At 35.7% G+C, this 18158-nt stretch overlaps 3 protein-coding genes across 6 annotated transcripts; 2 read left to right on the top strand and 1 right to left on the bottom strand.

The window, feature by feature from the left end:
* Window positions 1-1511: 1511 nt before the first annotated feature.
* On the top strand, window positions 1512-9688 carry cib (thymosin beta cib). Of its 4 annotated transcripts, XM_069053573.1 has the most exons (6): window positions 1512-1654; window positions 6401-6542; window positions 6872-6985; window positions 8546-8659; window positions 8991-9104; window positions 9271-9688. In XM_069053573.1, exons 2-6 carry the CDS (start codon window positions 6401-6403, stop codon window positions 9408-9410), a joined length of 624 nt encoding a protein of 207 aa, XP_068909674.1. In that variant the 5' UTR covers window positions 1512-1654; the 3' UTR covers window positions 9411-9688. The 4 variants fall into 4 exon arrangements, with proteins under 4 accessions (XP_068909674.1, XP_068909675.1, XP_068909676.1 ...); XM_069053574.1 differs by lacking the exon at window positions 6872-6985; XM_069053575.1 differs by lacking the exon at window positions 8991-9104.
* Window positions 9689-12388: 2700 nt separating this feature from the next.
* On the top strand, window positions 12389-15773 carry LOC138134959 (protein ovarian tumor locus-like). The gene is made up of 8 exons (XM_069053567.1): window positions 12389-12766; window positions 12812-12999; window positions 13054-13208; window positions 13261-13545; window positions 14082-14304; window positions 14356-14530; window positions 14589-14856; window positions 14909-15773. Exons 1-8 carry the CDS (start codon window positions 12641-12643, stop codon window positions 15376-15378), a joined length of 1890 nt encoding a protein of 629 aa, XP_068909668.1. The 5' UTR covers window positions 12389-12640; the 3' UTR covers window positions 15379-15773.
* Window positions 15575-17975, bottom strand: CCT8 (chaperonin containing TCP1 subunit 8). The gene is made up of 4 exons (XM_069053568.1): window positions 17797-17975; window positions 16770-17690; window positions 15962-16396; window positions 15575-15906 (listed from the first exon to the last, which is right to left on the bottom strand). The coding sequence occupies exons 1-4, from the start codon at window positions 17854-17856 to the stop codon at window positions 15688-15690; spliced, it is 1635 nt and encodes a 544-aa protein (XP_068909669.1). The 5' UTR covers window positions 17857-17975; the 3' UTR covers window positions 15575-15687.
* Between the last annotated feature and the right edge of the window lie 183 nt (window positions 17976-18158).

The raw sequence follows: 18158 nt of genomic DNA, 5'->3' as shown, positions 1-18158 counted from the left end.
CGTAATGTCACAATAATTTTGGCAATTGGACGAATTACATTTTCTCAACAGTTTTCCTTCTGATCAAGTTGACGATTATTCTGACACATTTTCGTTGAATTGAAAATATGTAGGCCGCTACTTTTATTAACTGACAGAAATTCCGAATTAAAAAATGACAACAAATGAATGAGTCCAAAATATAAATGAGAAATTTGTGAAAATGAGATTCAGATAACACTGGAAACTTCATTGGTCTCTATTGTGGTCAGTTTTCGACTGTAATTATACAAGAGCTTTTTTTTTTATCCAATTTTGTTTTCAACGAAAGGTCGGTGCTGCAAGGTAACTGTGCTTGTGATGCTAAAACAAAAAATTACTTAGAGAAAAAAGATTCAGTGTAATTTGACGAGATTATTTTGTAACTCGGGATTAAAAAAAAAAACAAAATACATATTAGTTTTTATTTTAAAATATTTATTTTATCATCCGTTGAAACAAATTATTGCTGTAGTGAACAGCCAACAGAGGTATGTATTTATCGCTCTCAAAAAGGAAGGCACGTTTTTTTCAATGTCAAACTAACAAAAATGCTTCATTTTTTGCCTGCTTATGATAGAGAAATAAAATAATCTGTGGAAATATTAGAAACAATTTGAACCTGAATGGTCATAAAAGCATGCTTACGTTATCAGAGGTATGAGTGTTACAACAACCTTTTCCTAATGCCGTTTTTTGTCCGCGACTGTACTACTCGATAGATTTGATAATGAAAATTTAAGGTTTTTGTTTTTTTTTGTTAGAGCTATGCTATATACCTGGATTTTTCTGAGTCGTGCCACCACTACTAAAACGAATATGTATGTAGATATTAAAGAAGGAAATTTAGTGAAACGATTTAAAATGATATACTTATGTATTTTTTGTTAAAACTAAATGAATGATTTCCATAAATATGTTAAAAAAATATTACAGATATCAAGTAATCTAAAACCTTGTCTTTAATAATAAATGTATAATGTTACAAACCAATATTTTTTTTTTGTTCGACTACTATTAACGAGTCCAAAAATGTATAATGGGTTGCGTCATTCTTTCTAAATCTTTATTTATATTTTCGCCTATCCATAACATCAGAATAATAGCGTTGTTAATGTCATGTAAAATTAAACATGATTATCTTGCTTAAGTTTTTTAAACTGAATTTTTAACTATTTCCATTTTTAAAATTTCCTTATTTTATCCAATTCATCTATGATTATCTTATTATACGGTATTCCACCCAGGATGTTTTCCACATGTTAATAGGGGCGTTTTTTAACTGTCGTTATTGATAATGATTTTTCAGTAGTAAGGGACATTTATCAATGACTACAGTGTTCATTTCCAGCTGGGCGATTTACAGGAGGCAATTTCATCCCCTAAAACCAACACCACGAACCCAAAAAATCCTTTTGGTGACGTCTGTAGAAGCACAATGACTCATCGTCCCCAACGGAGTAACGCGCCCCACTGCAAAAGCATCGTTTGCGCATCGCCATCGAGTATCCCCATTCCAAGTGCAACATTCGACGTAGCCGCGGCTCTTCTGTTGATCGTACCGGTCTTATAGGGATTTACTAATTCAACTTTTCTTAAGTTTTTCAACAAACTCCTAAATTACAACAAGTTCAAGGTAGGAATTCATTTTTTTATCAGGATCCTGTTAATCGATTTTAAGACTCTCTTATCCCCCAAGACTGAAATGTCACGTTTGAAATGTTTGAATTTAGGGTGCGGTTTGTCGGGAATCGAACAGACTATAACTTCTTTCATTATCTTATTTGGATTTTTATTGCCGGTTTTTATGGAAAGCCTCTGCGTTTTTACAACGGTCGAGTAGATCGGCAAATATTTGGAATTCATCGCATGACAAAAATTGCCTAACTGATATTTTAAAAATTATTGCAATTGTTTGGGTGACTATTTAAAAATGTTTTCCATAAAAAACGACCTCCGCTTAAAATGTCCACCCACAAAAATTATCTTGTGTTTTAAAACGAATTTTGAATAAATTAGTGGAAATTTTTAATAATCAGTAATTAGCAAAGAAAAAGACGGAAACAAAAACGGGATTTTTTTTTTAATTCTGCAGATATGGTGTCGCCGGAAATGCTGAAAGGAAACAGGTGCCTACTTGCTTGTAATATTAAGCATTTCGAGTGATTCAGGTCTAGACAATGCGGTAAAAAAATAAAATTTTTACCAACTTTGTATTGTCTCCTTTGTTTTTATTTTTTTTCTGAGTTATATAAATATCGATGACAATAAATATTAATATGTAATTATTATAACGTAAATATGTTCGTGTGGGTGGACAGGTGTCACTACCGACACCATTGTTATATTTTCGTTACGGTGTTTTATTTAGTACAGGTAACAATTTTTTGTGCCATTGATTTTTGCAATTTAGCATGTTGGATACAAGATTTTGAAGTTGCAATTCAGGATCACCCCAATTTTCCAAATTGCTCGTGTTGATCGGGTTCATGGTCGTTAAATGCTCGAATTATTGTTCCATGAACGTTCGCAACCACGGAGCGAAATTAATTGGTGTGAAAGTTTAATTTATTAGAAAATCTCTGAGGCGCTGACGAAAAATCACATCAATTCAAATTAATTGGCTTAATTTAAATGAAATTCAAATTTTCCTTAATATCCCTCTACCGGTGGAAAGTTACGTGCCGTCGTTATTCCGGGCGACTTTCTTCATCTTCGGCATCTTCTCTCAATACTGGAGATCTTCATTGTGCCATTGCAACCATAACCTACTTTTCCCGATTATAATAAGTCAACCTTGTCTTTCGATTCTTTTTCCCATATGGTGGGTCGATTAAAAACTCGTGGGTGTCCTGTAGGACGGATTAACCGTTCCTTGTCCACCGCAGGATACTGAGAATGTTCGGTTGAAACGTCGTTGTTTACTTTCTTCGATTCGATGACTGCAGGTTGTTTCAAAACTAAGTGGAATGTTAATCAGTTGAGGTCATTACACATGCAGGACGGTGCTGTTCATTATTTGTTGTACTCCGTGATCGTCAGAGGAAACGTCTTTGTTGGGATTACAAACATGTTTGTAACTTGAAATCTGAGGACATGAAATGTACGGAAAATTAAAATTTATAAGCGCTGCGAAATGTGGAAAATTTGACGTTCGTCACAAAGCCGCTGACTAATCGCGTGGATTAAATCGGTCGAACAAATCGAAAAATTATTACCGATAAAAGTGTTATTTGCTTTATGCATTCATTGACGTTTTTCCCCATTCAAAACTCGCCGAACGCAATCACGACTACCTTAAATGTATCATACTTCAAATACCATCGATTCGGCCAAATATGATAAATATAACTTTTGATTCGTCCATTTTTATCCTTTGAAAAACAGTTTTGTTTAAATATTTATTTATCATGTTATCACTTATCGGCGAACCTTCTTTTAGAAGAAGACATTCTAAAACTAACAATATTTTGTTTACTTTTTTATGGGATGGGTAGTGAGTCAGTCAATAAAGTCGCGCCAATAAACTGATTTCAGTTAATACATAATATGAATATAGACAAATGGAACAGATACAAGGCTGTAGATGCAAGACTCAGCGCCAACAAGACATGCATATCATTAATAAAAGGTGAAGTATTGTCTGCCCTCTTTTATCTGAATTCTTGTGGAGCACCGTGGAATGATATGTACTTCTTTGAAGTCAAGGTTCTTAACGCGAATCGCATTACACCCCGTTTGGTCACCGAGTTCCATCACCAGAATATTTAATCTGCTTCGGGAGAACTCCAATTATGTTCGTTAAGTCGGATTTAATGAGATATCTATTTCTATTGGAGGAATGCCTGTGAACATGACTTCTTATTGTTCGGTTTTGAGAACAGAATTTCCGCTTCCATCTTTGGAAATCTTGTAAATTCTACCATATCCAGATATCTTTATGGCACATCTTTGACACTGTGTCCTTGCCGAATGTTTTCAATCTTTGTTGACCCGTGGAAACGTTAGAAAAACTTTCTAAATAATGAATCATATTGTGGCAATTGCGTTTAATTAACCGTCACCTGTTAGTGTTTCACGTGAAGAATTTACCTCGATTGTTCGTCGAGGGGGTTCGTGAACAGATTGCGCACCAGAAAAGACGTAAATTTCACCAAAAGTAGCGCCAGCTGGTTTTTCAAAAAGGGGGCAATAAACATATGGTCGTGTTTCGCACGAGGTTATTTGACGTGTAGCATAGTGAGTAAACTTGGTTCCATATATGGTATAGACCCCACGAATGAAAAAGTCAGATCATGAAATTTCACATCTAATACGATTCTTGCTAGTACGTTTTCTACTTCACGTCCCAACGGCGGTTCATCAGTGCACGGTAATTTATCCATCGGTTGACCTTTATCTGTTGATCTATTCCTGTCCTAGCTCTAGGTCTAGGTCATTGATTTCGTTTCGTTTGTTCTTTACGAAAAGCTCTTCAAACGAGTGATAAAATCGTAGATTTCGGTACGAACGTGCATTGTTTTCACAGATTTGCATTTATATTGGCCTTGAATTTTCGAACCAATTAATTTTTATCAGTTGAAATTTATCAAGACGTATTGTGGTTGCTAATTTCTCATTTGTTCACGACTAAATTTTCATTCTTCAATGCATCCGTGGAATTCGTTTTATCTCAAAATAACCTCTGCAAATGGTTTTATTTGGCTACACGGTAGAAAGCAATTAAGTACATTCCCACAGTTCCAACTTGTCTAACAGTGCTTTTAATTTTAGTTTTACTGATTCACATAAACATTCTTATTTATTTTGAGATAATTACAGTTGTTTTCAATTTGCAGTAAACTCTGAAACGCATGACATTAAAAAAAAAGAAGAATTACGAATTGTAACTAGTCTTAACAAAAATTATTATCTAACCTTGCAAAAAATATTTACATTAGCGCGGCAGCTGGTCTGTGATGGAAATATTTTAATTAGTGGACAAGTACGTCACTTCTAATAGGTACATAATTAGAATTGTTTAAGTTACGCTCTTTTAACACAAATTAATGATTTGGTAGAGTTTATTAGCAGCAGACCAACTAACGGACTGTGTTGTGCACCAGACCACGAAACAGATTCATTCAGGAAGCAAGTTATATCTTAGGGAAGCACAATCTCAACTAAAATTTGATTGTATAATATTAAGAGGATTCAAGGGTCAATAGCATGGGCGCGTTGAATAATGTAAATCGTATTTATTTAAATAATTAACACTCGGGCGGTGTTGTCATAAAAATGTCTCGCGACTGATCATTTTGATTTATTATTAGACTTGGCATAAATGTATTCAGATAAGACTGGATACCGCGATAATTAGTACCTAATCAGTACAATTGAAAACAGTCCAAATAAACAAAAGCGGCATTTACAAACTCAACGTGTTGTTATTTTTTTAACATAATTCCTAAGATTAGAGTTCGATTCGAGATAAACCGTAAATCTTGTTTTGATGCGCGACATTATTGTATTTTTTTCTACAACCGTCAAAAAAACGTGACATTTATGCATCGTTATCAAGTTGCAAAGTATGTCATTTTTGATACCTGTTATCCGTTCACGATTGTTTCAAATTCGGACTGTCTATGAAAATCTGACATTTTAGTTGGCAATATTGTGATTTGACATAATAAATCTATTTTATATATGACAGGACCTGACGCCAATCTAACAAAAAAATATCGTGGCCTCCTGCGTGTTTAAAACTATCGTGAACGGCATAATATAGTGAAAAAATTTAACAAAAATTAAAAAAATTTAAAATGCGGTTATAGAAAAAATAATGTTTGTATTTCGTGCGAAAGATGATTGTTTTGTTGGCGCATTCGAATGAGTTTGAAGTCTCGACCTGACGGTTTCGACCAAAAACTTATTCTCATGCCCCAACAAAAAACAATCATTTTGCGCACTTAATACAAAAATAACTATTTAAATGCGCTAAAGTATTCATTTATTTATTAATGTTCGCAAATTTGACAGTCTAAAATTAGCATCAAGTTAACAAAGGCATTGTAGGCACAAAGTAAATGGTTCAAAAGATAAGGTTCATTTGGTCCTGGCAAGGACCCAGATCGACTTTTGTCGCTGTTCGGTTCTGTTGTTTACGTGAAATGTTGATGTCGAAAATGTCCTTTTCAGAATTGCTTATCGATTCTACGTCGTCGTCCTGATGGCGAATTTTATTCAGAGATGATTCCAACCGAACAAAAACCAGTTTTTATTGTTTTAAATGTTAGATGATGTGCCAGATGTATTCTTTTCTTTCATTCGCCAATTCTTTTAAATTGAACTGAAAAGTCTTGAGGAGGGAGGACTTGTGCGTGATTTTGTTTAATTCCTGCAGATGTCCTGTCCAGTTCCTGCTCCAGCCTTGAAGGACCTCCCCAGGGTGGCCGGCGACCTCAAAAGTGAGCTCGAGGGCTTCAAACCGACCAATCTCAAGAATGCAGACACACAAGAGAAAATAGTGCTTCCCTCCGCTGAAGGTAATTTATAACAGTCGTATCTCCGCAAGTGAAACATTTTTATTCCACTGTTCGCGCGCTTCGTAGTTTTGTAATGATTGCAAAAAATTTCCCCCAACGGCGACGCGGAAAAAGCGAGTCAACATTCGCATCAATCTTGTGAGGAACCGTGGGCCCAGCTGATACACTCGAAATTCGTGTGGAATTTTGTCGCCTCCGCCTTATTGTTGTTATATAGTTCGACACCTGTCTTTCCTTCCAATCTTCCCACGTCTTCTGACGCTGTTTCCTTCTGTCTTATGTAGTTGTTGATTTTTCTCTTACACACTGTACACCTTGCATGAATCTAGATGTGGCACAGGAACGCACGCATAACGCACTGATCGCAGGAGTAGAGAATTTTAAGTCCTCGTCCCTCAAAAGGACAAATACCAAAGAGAAGATCGTGTTACCGAACGCCCAAGGTAAATGAATACTGTTCCCTGATCTGGATATGGCTTTGGGGTCGCACTGACTCGCCCCTTCTTGTTTGGCTTCCTACTAACTTTTAATACCATCGCCGATGTTTTTAATTTTTCATTTCTTTGAAAGTTGCAAAGTGTGGGTGCCTTCTTAAACGACATTAACTCAGATAAATTTTGATTGGTCTTTTCATTTTCGACGGTGTAGGTAGAGAATTTAAATAGAATTTTCTCCGATTTCAACGGTTGTCAGCGCCCACATTGCCAAAAGCGATACCTCAAAAATACACCGCGATATTGCTCACTTTCATTTGGAATGACTCATGTAAAAGTAAGAACAAGTTTGCGTGATCAATAGGACGACATTGCCGATTTAACGAACCGCATTTTCAACGGATTGGCCCAGAATTAAAAATTTACACTCGACAGAATTTTGTTTCGTACAGGGATTGAAACTAACGAAGTGGGGTGATGTGACTAATTTGGTGTGAAAGAAGCTCAGAACGGACGGGAGCAATTACCTTGCATGGGCCCCCTCTAACGTTACGGCACTGCTCTGGGTGCGAATTAATTAATTAATACGAGACAAACAAATATTTAATTAGACGACTGCAATCTTTTATAGTTTGCGAGTCTTAAGTGCACACATTGAGGCCGAGACAATTCAATAATAGAGCAGATGTCGTTGTTGCAGCAATTTAATCATTATCGTCGGTTGAACAATTTGTTTTTAAAACACATCTGGCAAGTGCAGACTTCATAATACAAAAACAGACATAACGTAACCTGCTTTACAAGAATCATTCACTAATCTAGTAATTTTTTATTCATGTGAAATCCGATTCCTTTGTGTGGTGCCCGCATTAGGGAAAAGATAAGAATGGTTATAAATTACACATTTATTTAAAACATAACAGAAAATACATCCAGAACGGAAACCGAGCATTAAAACAGCGATAATGCGTTAGTCAACCAATCTACTTGTTAATCAGGATTGCAAGTTATCGACCTTTTATGGTGTAGTCATTGCTGGACAGTCCTGAGATAAATTAAAATCAAATTATCTAATTGCACTTAAATCTCCTTTCACGTAAATTTCACACCCATACCATTTTGTACATGCTCTGACTCATTATCATTAATAAATTCAAACTTGACCGCTTATTGGTATTACACAAGCGCATTCGCAAAAAAACATAAAAAAAATATTTACCTGCCTTGTTTGCTTTGTAAATGATAGCTCGTTTTTTTAACCCCACTGAAATTTTCAGTAAACATAAAGGTCATGGCACTGTTGCCAAATGAATTTAACAAGAGCGTCTGCTTTGGCGAATAATGCGTAACAGATGTCATTTTGGAATTGTGAACGCGAAGGTGTGCTGAAACATTTCGTCGTGCGGAAACCGATGTTCGAAGCCACCGGATTTCCGCTCGATTGTAGATAAAAAAAAAATATCGTTTTGTCTCACTAACTAAATAACGACATACCAATTGATTTATTTACAATGCTCTCCGATAGTAGGACTTTTCTTTTGTAATTGACGATCGAGTGTTTGTTTTTAGATGTAGCAGCGGAGAAAACGGAAAAAGCTTTGATTGCAGGCATTGAACATTTCGACCAAAGTAAATTGAAACATACCGAAACTCAAGAGAAGAATCCGCTTCCTAACAAAGATGGTGAGTTATCGATGTTAACTGGTAAAAATAGTTTTAATTGCATCGTTGAAATATTTGTTGTTTTCGATATTCTGTTTGAGACTGTTGGCATAATGTCTGAATTAATAAAACTGGATCTGTATCAGCAAATATTTCAGCCTGGTTAATAAAGCATGAGCTTACACATTTAATTTATTGCCTATTGCAACAAGAAATGTCAATGTTTTGTTACATTACGTTAAATAAATACCAGCTCAATGCACCGAGTTGTCCTAATAGATAATTACTTTAATTTTTTTTAATTTGGTTGTTTAATATGCATGTTTAAATAATGCCTGCTTTTGCATGATAGTTGTACTGCAAGAAAAAAATCATCTTAATCTCCTAAACGGCGTCGAACATTTCGACAAAACGACAATGAAGCCTACCACTACAGCTGAAAAAATTATTTTACCCGATACTGAAGGTAGGTGAAGCTTTTTTAACGAACGATTTGTGTTGCTTTAATTCTACTTGAAAAAATTTATACTGGTTTATTACATTTTACGTGTTAATATGTTACTCACAAAATAAAAAGTACTTACATATTTTGCTTTGACAAGAAAGAGTTACGAGGAGATATTTGTTTTCAGTGATCGAACAAGAAAAGGGTCAGAGACAGCTGATTTCCGGTATCGAAAATTTTGATAGTAGCAAACTAAAACACGCGGAAACTTGTGAAAAAAATCCTCTACCGACTAAGGAAATTATCGATCAGGAGAAGAGCGCCTAAACTTTTCCTCAAACAATCTATTGGCTCAATTGTAAACATGCCAATTTTGTATTATTTTATACTTTTATATGATAAACACCTATTTATAAAACGATATTGAGTATGTATATGTAATGATACTTTAGCTTTTATCCTATGAATTTTGATACTAATATTATATTATCTTGATTTATTTTGTACTTATTTTGTATGATGAATTATTAGGAGTTAGTGTTTAATGAAAAAAATATTAATTTTGCATGAAATGGTGCTTCAATAAATTGTAATTAAAAATGTGACAGTCGACTTTGCTTTTCCCTGTGTACTTTTGATAAGATATTAATGAACATCTTTTCCTCAGCTGACTTTATCCACCATACAGTTGATCAATCAGTCTGTTACATCAGATAACATAATGTTATGCACTGATTAATCACTATCGACAAGGATTTCAGGTGCAAAAAGGTTCAAAAAAATATTTATTTCAATAACTACAGAATGATGCAACCCACAATACACCCAGAATAATTGCTTAAACTGAATGTTATTATTAAAAAAATATTGAGTTTAACGGTTCATTTTTCAGCAAAGAATGTTCGTTCAGTAAAAAACTAAAAAAACATCAGTTTCATTACCGTTTAATTTGATTCATTATGTACTACAATATACTTACGGTGTGATCAACAATTACTTTTACTTAGATAAGGGGCGGCTATGACTTTGACAGTGGCAGATTTTTCATATCTTTGCTAACTTTAGCTAATAAACGTCAAACTGTCATTGTTAATCAAATTTTAACGCAAAAATGGTTTTTACTTCAGAACATAAAAGATTCATCTTAGGTACTTTCCTTTAATGGTGTTTTCAATAACGGAAAATGGACGTACAGCGCTGTTGCCTCTTTGATCGAGCCTCGGCAAAAATTTTCAAATTTAAATTGAAACAGGAATATGCCACCAAAAATATCGTACTATTGCGGCCAAAAAATTTCGTCCGTCACTTTCAAGGCCCTGACATGAAGTGTAAACTACCCTTAAGCACCAATAACCTCGCTTTGTTATCGTTATTGTCATTTTGACAATCTGTCATTCAGTCCATCAGTTCAAATTTTGTGAATACAAAGGACAAGTTCCACTCTTAAACACAATTACCACACGACCGCTAGTCGCTAGTGGCACTAGAGACTAGAGGCAGACTTGCGGCTATTTTTGGATTAAAGTACCAAACAGAGAACCGTGGAAATTACACGAGTATGCCGTAGTTTTTAAAAAATCAAACGAAAAACATTAAGGCAAAGACAAGGAAATGAAACATTTATTTTTGTTTAAGGTACTTAGCTAAATCAAAAGATAAAATGAATGAAGTTTAAAATCAATACTTGGTCATTGCTCCATTGGCGTCAATAACTCGTCTTACACGACGCGAGATGGAGAGGCATAAATCTCTGTGATAATTCCTATGTAATGATTGCCATGCATTAGTAATCGCAGTTAAAAGTTCTGCCCTATTCCGAATTACTTGTCGTTGTTGCAAATTACGAACCAAAAATCTGCACTGCGACTTGGCCAATCAAGAACGTTTATGCTACCATTCTGCTACCCTATGTGCTGAATGCATTGAACAATTGTCTTGTTGAAATATGAAGTTAAAATTCGGAAAAATTCTTTAAACTAAAGGCATCATCACGTCTTCAAGAATCCTAACATAAACATCACTGTTGAGCCGATCTTCTAGAGAAAACATTAGCCCAGGCCTATCTACTAAAATCCATGTCCATATGTTTGCCGAAAATCGACCGCTCCTTTCCGTTGTATTTGCTTGTATTTACCCCTTCAACAGCCGTCATAAAAGGGCTATTGCGTAATCTATTGAGAAGCATATTATCTTCTTCTGCAGTAAATATGCTAGGCCTCCCTGAGCCTTGGCGTCTTTCAATAGTTCCATTCCATTTTGTCTCCATTTCTGAAGAATGGACGAAATTGTACTTTTAGGTATACGAAGGTCCATCGAAATCTGAGCTTGGGACATTCCTCTTTGTGCAAGAGTTACTATTTTGATTTTATTAAAATTTGATACCGATGGCATTTTGCTTGACTTTCAAAAGTGACAAGTAAAAACATCAATCATAATGACAATAAGGAATGGACTACACCGATTTTTTTGAAATGACGGAAAAATGACGGCCGAAATTTTTTGGCCGCCATAGTACGATCAAAAAGTCTTTGGATCGCGATAGCCATGAAATGTAAAAACCATCTATAGAATTATTTACTTCTACTGCCCGTAGTTTTTATGTGTAGGTACTTCAAAGTAGCGCTAATCTCTCACTGAACTCATTTAAACAAACCAGGCGAATAAACCCAATTTCCATTACTGTAGTATGATTTAATAATAAAAATTGTATGTTCTCTTTTAAATATTTTGAATGACAACCTGCTAACTTGAAAGTTGTCAAGTAAATAATATTAAAAATAATTGAAATAAATAATTTCATAGATAGCTTGTTAATTTCACGGCAACCCTGATCCAAAGACTTTTTAATCATACGATGCATTCCGGCATCTGTGGACATACGTCCAAAATTTCAAACCCTTCTTTGATCTAAATAATTGTTGATCGCACGGAACAACTAACCAAAAAATCGATTATCATTATTAGAGTTGGCAATATTGTATTTATTTAATAATATTTAAAGCTCACAATCGATCGGGGGGTTCCCCCGATCGTGTTTATTTAAAAATTCAATTTTAAATGTTAGTTTATTTTTATATTTCAAATTCGAATCAGCGAAAATCGATTTTCCAATCGATCACCACGCCAACATACAACTTACCTTTTTGTTCAAAGCGCTCCGCGTCTGCCCCATATCCACGGAATTTATGCCGCAAAAATCCGTCAAAGTAACGAAAAAAAAAAAAGTTCACTCTTAAATCCCTCCACTTCCGCACCAGACGACCACTAAACAAGAACACTACCTAATTAGTGCGCATGCTGATTACCACTTAGTACGAGTTTAGTTTTTTGGGGCATTTTTTGATCTGTGTTGAAAACGTGGTTTCAGGCAGCAGAAACGCCGTTTATTGCTTGATAAAGCCGAATGAAGTGTTTTAAATATCGAATCCAGTTTTTAAAGCCAACTCAGTGCAAACCACTTTTGATTTTGTGATGAATTGAGAAGAAAAGTTTGTTTTGACCGCTTCGTAATTAACCGCGCGGTAGGTTCGAGTGGAAATTATTCCTCGTGTAAAAACATGTCAGCCAAATCGAAAAAGGGACGAAATCCCGCAGCAGTTGACAATTGGTTAGATTCTATCGGTTTGTATCGGAAAAATGTGGCCTATGATGAAACATGCTTGTTTAGAGCCGTCAGTGAACAGGTAAGTGCAAAAGATTAGTCGACTCTTGTAAAACGCCATCTCTAGTTGTTTCAATGCCAAATATACCACGAGAAAGTTCGAAAAGAATGTGTTGATTATGGAAGAAGCCATTATTACGATTTCTGGAATTTGCTTGACAATGAAGAAGATTGGTACAATCATATTGATTTATTAGAGAAACACATGGTGTCTTGTGGTAACATAGAGATTCAAATAATTAGTTATAAGTATAAGTAAGTTTTAAAATTTCTTGAGAAAAATTCCAAAGACTATTTGCCAAATTGCAGCTATGATGTCATCATATATGATGCAGTTCATCAGAACATTATTGATGTTACACAAAGAAATTTAGACAGATGGCTTATGCTTTGTCTTATGAATGAAGATCACTATGATGTGGTTTATAAAAAAGAACACATTCAAAATGCTGGATTTTGTCAATGTAATGAAATGTATTTTTTTTTTTTTAATATTATTTATTCATGTTTTTGCAGCTATTATTTATAACATATTGTATGAAAGCGTTTTTAATATACCAAAAGTACAAGATATTGTGCACGGTATGTTATATGAAAAAGAATTTGTAGCTGGCTCATTTGCTGAAATAAATAATAATTTGGATGTGAAAGTAAAAATTAAAAACGATCCTGATAAAATTAGAGACATTGCTTCACCCCCAGTGGTTAATGTTGCTCCATTTCCATTCAAAGTGGCCAAAGCATTAGACCCAACAATGTATAGGAATATAGAATATGATTCTTGGACAGAAGTTCGACGAGGTATGTTTAAAAAAAAATTCGTTTAATTTATTTGAAACAAAAAAATCGATTGAAGACTAATTTCGACATTTTTTTATCGATGTTTTGTCAAATAATCGTAGTGCTCGTAAATAATAATACAAATTTGAATTTCCCTCCATTTATGTTGGATCAACTTGACGGATGCAGCATCGGTGGCGGCACTGGGTACACTTCTTTTGACAGTATGTCTCAAGATCGCATTTAACTTAATCTTGTTAAAGTATTGAATTTTTTTTTTCTATAGCAAATGTTAAAGATTTAAAAAAATGTTTTAATAATAAAATACAAATGCTATAGAAAAAATGGAATATTATCTACGACGATAAAATGTAATCATCTTCTCGAGCGTAATTAGCTAAAAAACGCTCTCGAAGATAAAATGCAATTTATCGTCTCGTATAATAAATAACTAAAACTGTCGCACTTATAATTAAAAGAAAAATAACAAAAAACGAGTTTTTTTCGAGTCACAAATAATGGGGGAAATTAGAGTTGTTGATTATAAAAATTTGTAGAAATGCGTTTGGGCGAGTGGTACTATGGCGACGATAATCTTATATTGGGCACCCGTTGTATTTTGAATTATAAGGATGAAACTTTCGAGTGTCACATTCAGAAAATAATAAAAAATGAAAATAAATGTATAGTTTACGTGCCGAAATTGGTAGAAAAGCTCACCGTAAATTACACAGACCTATCCCCAGAAAACGATGCCAAACCGTGGCCTTTACCCTACAGGTACACCAATAAAATTTTAAATAAAACAAACCCACATTTTTAAAATTTCAGATTTACTAAAAACTTAGTAGTGAGCTCAACTCAGAGTTCGTCCCACGAGAAAACTCTAAAACTACCGAAAAAGCGCAAGGACAAACGCAGAATAAAAAGTAATAGCGAATCGCAAACTATGACGCCTCCCGAACCGGCCGAACAGGACATAGAAGCGTTTATTGGCGTTCCACTGGTAAAATTATTACTCATAAGCCGTATTAAAATTTTCTAAATCATTTTCGTTTCTGAAGCAAATGCAGAACGGTTCCGGTCAAGCTTGCGCGCAGCCAGAAACTCCCAAAGTATCTCTCTCCCAACACAATCTTCTGGTAACTCCCGAAATCCCGTCGCCTTTACCGAAATTCTCTTGGGAGACTCCTTGGAGTAATGGTGCGTCAGTCACACCGGAGAAATATGTGTGGTCGCAACCTTCGACGAGCTCCCAAAACGTTGGAAACTTTCACGTAAAACCGATGGTAGCGTCCGCTCCGGTGACACCAAACGTGGTGCCTTACCATGGTAACTTTAATAGTAACTTCGACATGCGATTACGTTTTCCGTTTTATTACAGATTCACAGTATCCTTACGTTTATAATTATCACGTGGATAATTACAACTCGTACAATTCGTGGAGCAATTCGACTGACTACAACGCCCAAAAGAATCCATATCCGTTAGAAACAGAAGACAGTAAGGAGAAAGTTGAGTTCCAGGAGGCGCCGAATCAGTATGGCGAAAACTATGAACCGCAAACCGGTTTAACTATTCCGCCGCCCAATCCTCAAGTTGAGGTGTATTCGCCTGTCATTCCTATTCCTCCAGGGACTCCTGTCATCTACGCTCATCCTTCAGAAATGCCGGAAATGATGGTTCCCACTGCACCTTTCCAGGTTTATACGCCACCAGTGGATATGCAATACGTCTCACCAGCACCATACTTTTACTCACCAACAATTCCGACTACATGGTATCCACTAGGAATCAATTCTCAGGGGTTCATTTTCCCAACCCCTGTCAATCAGAATTTACAAAGCAACTAACAACTGAAGAGCTCATTTTGTTTATGGATTATTGGGATCAATGATATCCTGTTGTCTAATTTTTGTGATTTTTTTCCCAAAGAATTTATATTTTCTTTATTGTTCGTAATAGTTTGAATTACAATTAGTTTCTTGTTGAATTTTGAATATATATTTTTTTGTACTGAACCGTTAATGAGTGTTAAATAAAGATATATTTTCTTAGTGAATGTTTTATTAGTCGCATTAATTTTGTTAGATAATACATTTACGAAGTGCACACGAGTACAAAATAATTAAGTAGCGCCAACGAAGCGTCCAAAAAGAAATTTAAGATTCATCATCGCTTCCTGCCGCTTGTCTTGGTTTCGGGCCTCCTGCTTTTTTAGCCATAATAATTTGATCCACTCTAAGAATAGTAGCGGCCGCCCCCACGGCATATTTGAGCCCCCAATATTTGCACCAGTACAAATCTAAAATATTCTTTTGTAGCGCATCGCAAATCGTACTTTCAGCGTCGATGTCTACACCGACGTTCTTCTGTCCGTTCTGTAAGGAAGCAAACTCGATTTGTCGCCTAAAAGATACAAAAACCGTGACTCACCTGGTGAGCCTCCAGGATTTTTTCCAGAACGGCAGTGGAGCGATGTCCGCTGTTATCGGCGAGAGCTTTGGGGAAGCTTTCCAGCGCAGTCGCAAACTTTCTCACCGCGTACTGCTCCAAGCCTGGCAAAGTATCTGCATACTGGGTCAACTTGTGAGCCAACTCAGCTTCGGTGGCTCCAGCACCGGGCACGAATCTACCGTCACGCGACAATCCCTTGAAAGTGTTGACGCCGTCGTCGATAGCTCTCTCGATGTCGTCCATGTAATTGTCGGTTGATCCTCGAACCACCACTGTAGAAATACGCGATTCCTTGCCTTCCAGTCTGAACACTACAATAGGGGTGTCGCCTAGTTCTTCAACGCAGACTACGTCACAATAGCCCAGTTCTTGCGGTGTGGGCGCGGTGAGACGCGGCAGCACTGTAGCACCCACCTGTGAAAACATAAGACCAATCAGTACATATTATAATAGTTATTTGTACAACTAGTTATGAAAGTCATACTTTTTTTCATGAATTTGCAGATTGATTAACGAGTGCGTAGCCCGAGTTAATCAAGCAAAGAAGTGAAAAAAAGACTTTCATAACGTGTTGTACACACTATTTTTTGCATATCGATGTAAGTTGAGAAATTTGGTGCAAAAGGATTTCTAAAAAATTACAAAAAAAAAAATAGGTATGCTTTGACAATCATCTCCAAGGAAATGGAATAAAATGATGCAAAAAAGTACAACTTTCACTACGATTTTTCGTGTAAAAAAGTGCCACTTTCATTATGATACACAAAAAACAAAATTTCACGCTTACAGTTTTACTGAGTCTTCTGAGATCAAATTTGGAATTGAGTCTGACAGCCATCAGACCATGCTTGTGGATGTAGTGTAACGCCATATCACCAAATTTGGCCCCAGCGACGATGACTTTAGCGCCAGTGTCAGCAATGGCCTTGATCTGTATTTCCAAGAGATTCTCCTCTCCCCTACTAAAGTTCATCAATTCATCTGCAGACTTGATCAAAACTGTTCCTTTAGTTTCAGTTTGCAAAATATCAACAGCACAGCTGTAGATTGCTACTTTCGCATTTTGAACCTTGGTAATTTCCCCTTCTACTTGTCTTTTAAATACCATCCCTTGTACAACTTGGGAACTGAAAAGACCTGCTCCAAGCACTTTACAAACACGTACATTGTCAACATTGAAAGTGGTCTTTTCTGGAATAATTGATATGCAAGCCTTTGTAACTAACTGGGTCAGAAAATCTTCATTCCCATATTGTTTTGATTGAATTGATGTTCGCATTCCCTTCATCACTTCTGATTCATTGCGATAATCTTTGATTTCATAACATACCAAAGTTGGTAGAATCTCTAAACATTTCTCTAAGGCTTTCTCATAACCTTCCGCGACGTCAGTAGGTGTCACTCCTAATCTAATCAACTCTTCTGAAGCCTCCAAAAGTCCACCTGCCAGAATGATGACAAAGTTTGTGCCATCTCCTACTTCAGAATCCTGCATTTGACTAGCTAAGATCATTAATTTTGCGGCAGGATGTTCAATGTCCAGTTCCCTGATTATCGTCGCGGCGTCGCTGGTAACAAATTGTTTCTCAAGATGGTTAATTACCATTTTGTTCATCCCATTTGGGCCATAAGCTGAGCGCACTGATTGCGCAAATTCTTTACAAGCGATAATGTTTCTTATTACAGCTTCCTCGAGGCCAGAGTAGTGCTGCAATTTTCAAAAAAAATAAATTTTTTACCGGTGTCCGGCGTGAGTCAACACCCAACATGACCACATGTCATTTTATGAAGCGTTTACGAAATAAATGTCTTACCCGTGCTCCTTCTTTCAACATCTGGGCAAACCCCGGTGCTTTAGGAACGTGTAAAGCCATTTTTAGTTTTTAATTAAAGTTTCACAAATAATCAATTGCTATTCGAAGAATTATATGAAAATTACACAAAGTGCATGTGAACTTTTGGTGATTAATTTAGTTAATTTCGTAAATTCAATTGTACCAACATAAATATTCTGTCAAATGTTGCTTAAACTGCGCATGTCTGTCATTTGACTCATTTGAAATTGTTGAATCCAAGGAAGTTAAATTTAATTTTCACAATTTACTTAAAATTTTACTATGTATCAATTAATTAACCTTTAAATAAATGCAAAAAGAAATCTTCGAATATAAATAGA

Source organism: Tenebrio molitor, chromosome 7 (genome assembly GCF_963966145.1).
Source record: "Tenebrio molitor chromosome 7, icTenMoli1.1, whole genome shotgun sequence".
NCBI classification, from domain to species: domain Eukaryota; kingdom Metazoa; phylum Arthropoda; class Insecta; order Coleoptera; family Tenebrionidae; genus Tenebrio; species Tenebrio molitor.
Note: the sequence above shows the minus strand (reverse complement) of the source record. Positions and strands in the feature narration are given on the sequence as shown.

Excerpts from the sequence above, each read along its gene's own strand:
- cib (XM_069053573.1), top strand. The coding sequence starts at position 6,401 with ATGTCCTGTCCAGTTCCTGCTCCAGCCTTGAAGGACCTCCCCAGGGTG. Across the intron at positions 6,543-6,871 it reads AGTGCTTCCCTCCGCTGAAG|ATGTGGCACAGGAACGCACG; the intron begins GTAATTTATAAC and ends GCATGAATCTAG. Across the intron at positions 9,105-9,270 it reads TATTTTACCCGATACTGAAG|TGATCGAACAAGAAAAGGGT; the intron begins GTAGGTGAAGCT and ends ATTTGTTTTCAG.
- LOC138134959 (XM_069053567.1), top strand. The coding sequence starts at position 12,641 with ATGTCAGCCAAATCGAAAAAGGGACGAAATCCCGCAGCAGTTGACAAT. Across the intron at positions 13,546-14,081 it reads TTGGACAGAAGTTCGACGAG|AAATGCGTTTGGGCGAGTGG; the intron begins GTATGTTTAAAA and ends AAAAATTTGTAG. Across the intron at positions 14,531-14,588 it reads CGTTTATTGGCGTTCCACTG|CAAATGCAGAACGGTTCCGG; the intron begins GTAAAATTATTA and ends TCGTTTCTGAAG.
- CCT8 (XM_069053568.1), bottom strand. The coding sequence starts at position 17,856 with ATGGCTTTACACGTTCCTAAAGCACCGGGGTTTGCCCAGATGTTGAAA. Across the intron at positions 17,691-17,796 it reads TGTTGAAAGAAGGAGCACGG|CACTACTCTGGCCTCGAGGA; the intron begins GTAAGACATTTA and ends TGAAAATTGCAG. Across the intron at positions 15,907-15,961 it reads AAATCCTGGAGGCTCACCAG|AACGGACAGAAGAACGTCGG; the intron begins GTGAGTCACGGT and ends GCTTCCTTACAG.